The sequence below is a fragment of the Populus alba genome, chromosome 8 (assembly GCF_005239225.2).
Source record: "Populus alba chromosome 8, ASM523922v2, whole genome shotgun sequence".
Lineage (NCBI taxonomy): Eukaryota > Viridiplantae > Streptophyta > Magnoliopsida > Malpighiales > Salicaceae > Populus > Populus alba.
Genome location: NC_133291.1, coordinates 3,628,705 through 3,632,575, shown reverse-complemented (window position 1 = coordinate 3,632,575; position 3,871 = coordinate 3,628,705). Strand labels below are relative to the sequence as shown.

Below are 3,871 nucleotides of genomic sequence, written 5' to 3'. Positions count from 1 at the left end.
TTTCCTGTTGCTATAAGTCCCTCACTTCGCACCTCAAAGGCCAAAACTCTGCATTTGCTAGCTAGAAGTCACTCTACCCTTTGCATTACTTTTCAATCAATCACTGCTGTTTGATCATGGCAGCCACCATCTCCACCGTTGGAGCTGTCAACAGAGCACCGGTACTCTAATCTTAATTTCCCGCCATTTTTATGCTTCAACTGACTATCTGCATCATGTGCTTTAAATTTGATACCTTCGCCTATATATAGCTTGTTTTCTTACCCAGTTTTAAGATCGCGGGTTCTTAAACTATCCAACACGGTAACTATTTTGCTGGTCTTTGTGTTGTTGCTTGTTTCTTTTCACTTCTGGGCCTTACATAATTAGCTAAAGAGTAAAATTGCCATGCTTTGTGCTCTTATGTGTGACGCTGCAAGCATATCTATGCTTGTATATGCATGAACTTATGTATGAATGAACCTGTATAATTGTGCGCGCGTGCGTGGGTATGCATGCTTGTGTACTATATAGGTTCAATCGGTTCTTTTATAAAGGGAAAACTTAGTCTTGGATTGCTATACGATCTGGGATTAAAAGCTTTAAGCTGAACTAACTAATTAATGGGTTCAATATTCATAGATGAAGTGACGAAGGGCTTAATTTTGGTTGTGCTATATTGAATGTTAAAAAAAAAAATTTGGAATTTGCGATGAGTTAGTTGGATCTATACATGTGGCTTGTTGGCTCTAAATAGTGTCAAACATAACTTGATGCAGCTGGCCTTGAATAGCTCTGGCGCTGGATCCACAGTCCCAACTTCAGCTTTCTTTGGCAACAGCTTGAAGAAAGTGAGCTCATCAAGGTTCACAAACTCCAAGATTTCATCAGGGAGCTTCAAGGTTGTTGCTGAGGAGTACGACGAGGAGAAGCAGACCGAAAAGGACAGATGGGGAGGCCTTGTTACAGACATGTCTGATGATCAACAAGATATCGCCAGAGGAAAGGGTATGGTGGACTCTCTTTTCCAAGCCCCCCAAGGAACTGGAACTCACAACCCCATTTTGAGTTCTTATGAGTACCTCAGTCAAGGTCTTCGTACGTAAGTAGCGCACTTTTATTTATGGAAATTATTGTAGATTATTCTCTAACACAACCAATACTTATGATTTCCATTTCGCTTGAAGTTGTGGACAAGTTTGATTATGAACATGACTTGGTGACTGTGCTTTAGGTACAACCTGGACAACATGATGGATGGTTACTACATTGCTCCTGCTTTCATGGACAAGATTGTTGTTCACATCTCCAAGAACTTCATGAGCCTGCCTAATATCAAGGTATATATAACAGCCGACTTCTTTTATATAGTCAATTCAGTATATTATTAAATAATCACTTCTATTGGTATATTTGGAAAAAAGAAGAAGAAGAAGAACAATTTCTGTGACTTTGTTGCAGGTTCCTCTCATCTTGGGTATTTGGGGAGGCAAAGGTCAAGGAAAATCCTTCCAGTGTGAGCTGGTCTTTGCCAAGATGGGAATTAGGTGAGTATTTGCTTCCATCAACTTTATTTCTCTGTCTGACAACTTGTACATGTTGAATGTGTTGAGACTGTAGATCATTCTGTTATGCTTGTTGCCATTTCATCTGATGATAACACATATTGCAGCCCAATCATGATGAGTGCCGGAGAATTGGAAAGTGGAAACGCTGGTGAACCTGCAAAACTCATCAGGCAAAGGTACCGTGAGGCGGCTGATATAATCAAGAAGAAGGGAAAGATGTGCTGCCTCTTCATCAATGATCTTGATGCCGGAGCTGGGAGGCTTGGTGGAACTACCCAATACACTGTCAACAACCAGATGGTTAATGCTACCCTCATGAACATTGCTGACAACCCAACAAATGTGCAACTTCCCGGCATGTACAACAAGGAGGATAATCCACGTGTACCCATCATCGTCACTGGTAATGATTTTTCAACATTGTATGCTCCTCTTATCCGTGATGGTCGTATGGAGAAATTCTACTGGGCTCCTACCAGAGAAGATAGGATTGGTGTCTGCATTGGAATATTCAAGAGTGACAATGTTCCCGAGGACGATATTGTCAAGCTTGTTGATACCTTCCCTGGGCAATCTATTGGTAAGCTTCCCTTCTAGAATTTTGAAAGCTTTATTGGTGGCAAGTGTTTCTTAAAACCAAGTTTCACAAAGTAGACGTTAGACTCAACATTCAAAAAGGCCTTGGGTGCATTCTTGTTTGGGGTGGCTAACTTTTAGTACTCGTGCAGATTTCTTTGGTGCTCTCAGGGCCCGAGTTTATGATGATGAGGTGAGGAAGTGGGTCTCAGGTGTTGGTGTTGAGAGCATTGGAAAGAAGCTTGTGAACTCAAGGGAAGGACCCCCAACTTTTGAGCAGCCAGCGATGACAGTCGAGAAGCTCTTTGAGTATGGAAACATGCTTGTCCAGGAGCAAGAGAATGTGAAGAGAGTTCAATTGGCTGACACGTACCTGAGCAACGCCGCTCTCGGTGAAGCCAATCAAGATGCCATTGAGAGAGGAACTTTCTATGGTTAGATCCTACATCCTAGAGGCCTGGATGGGAGGTTTGCGTCTGGCTTCTGTTATAGTTATGGTACATGAAGTTAAAACAGGAGTTTTACTTGACTTGGTGTTCTTCCATTGTTGTTTTTCGCAGGCCAAGCGGCACAGCAAGTAAAGGTGCCTATCCCTGAAGGCTGTACTGACCCAAATGCAGCAAACTTCGATCCAACAGCTAGGAGTGATGATGGAAGCTGCTCTTACTGAATCCTTTTCTAGCTTATTCGGTGCGCGAGGAGCAGCACTTTCTCTAAGTCATGATGTGAGATAACCAAATCATATTGTTCCATTTTCTTAAATGGATATTTTTATCCTCTGATTTTGTGTCGTTATGTACACTGTCCATTATTTACTGGGTGCTATGCTTTTTACCACCATATCCACATATTTTTATTCGTCTCACATTCCACCTACATCAATTCCTCACATGTTTTCTTCTTGTTGCAACTCTCAAGTACCCTATAAATTTACAAATAGTTTTGGCAAAATCATATTTTTTCAAACCCTAACTTTCGGTTTCCCGTATATTTTATAATTGATCAATTGACATGAAAATTGACAAAAAGGTTGGTAATTGACTCCAAAATCAACAAAATATTGCCACTTGGCTTCAATCAATCAACAATCGCTCCTCCCATAAAGGAATTAAATTCACTTTGTAGGAATACTAGAATTAATTTATTGTTTTTTTAAAGAAAAAAAATCCTTAAAAGAGTTTTTAGTATGAGAAATATGTTGTGATGTTATTGGTGGATTGTTTTGTTTACTCGGGATGGTAGGTGGAGGATTAGAGATGACAAATATCGAAATACAAGGAGGGAATTTCCGACAGAAAAAATTGTGATTTAATCTCTATTAAAAAAACTATAAAGAATGCAATTCAGTTCCTTGGAGTTGATTGACCAATATTTTGTCTATTTTTGTGCATATCGACTAGTTTGAAAAAATAGCAGACTGGATAGTAGGTCCGTAATCATTTTTTTTTAATATAAAAATAATATCCTCGTGTTACTTCTGTTTTCTATTTTTTTTAATCATGAGTTCAAAATAGAATATTAAATGAAATATTTAAAAAATATTAATATGATAATATATTAAATTGATTTGAATTAACCTGGTAAATTTTGTAAATTAGATAATAAGATTATAATAATTTTATAAAAAAATAAATCAAAATAAATTATGAAGTTCAATTCTTAATTAATTTAATATTGAAAAAAAAAATTAAAAATATTAAATTAAAAAACAACAAAAAAAAAACTACTCGAGTTAACCTACCCAACAT

The 3,871-nt window shown here is 38.1% G+C and overlaps 1 protein-coding gene across 2 annotated transcripts; it reads left to right on the top strand.

The window, feature by feature from the left end:
* On the top strand, positions 1–2,988 carry LOC118052272 (ribulose bisphosphate carboxylase/oxygenase activase, chloroplastic). Of its 2 annotated transcripts, none has more exons than XM_035063191.2 (7): positions 1–161; positions 759–1,081; positions 1,214–1,319; positions 1,441–1,526; positions 1,652–2,127; positions 2,276–2,557; positions 2,684–2,988. In XM_035063191.2, exons 1-7 carry the CDS (start codon positions 117–119, stop codon positions 2,791–2,793), a joined length of 1,428 nt encoding a protein of 475 aa, XP_034919082.1. In that variant the 5' UTR covers positions 1–116; the 3' UTR covers positions 2,794–2,988. The 2 variants fall into 2 exon arrangements, with proteins under 2 accessions (XP_034919082.1, XP_034919083.1); XM_035063192.2 differs by having other exon boundaries at positions 2,276–2,591.
* Positions 2,989–3,871: the final 883 nt, after the last annotated feature.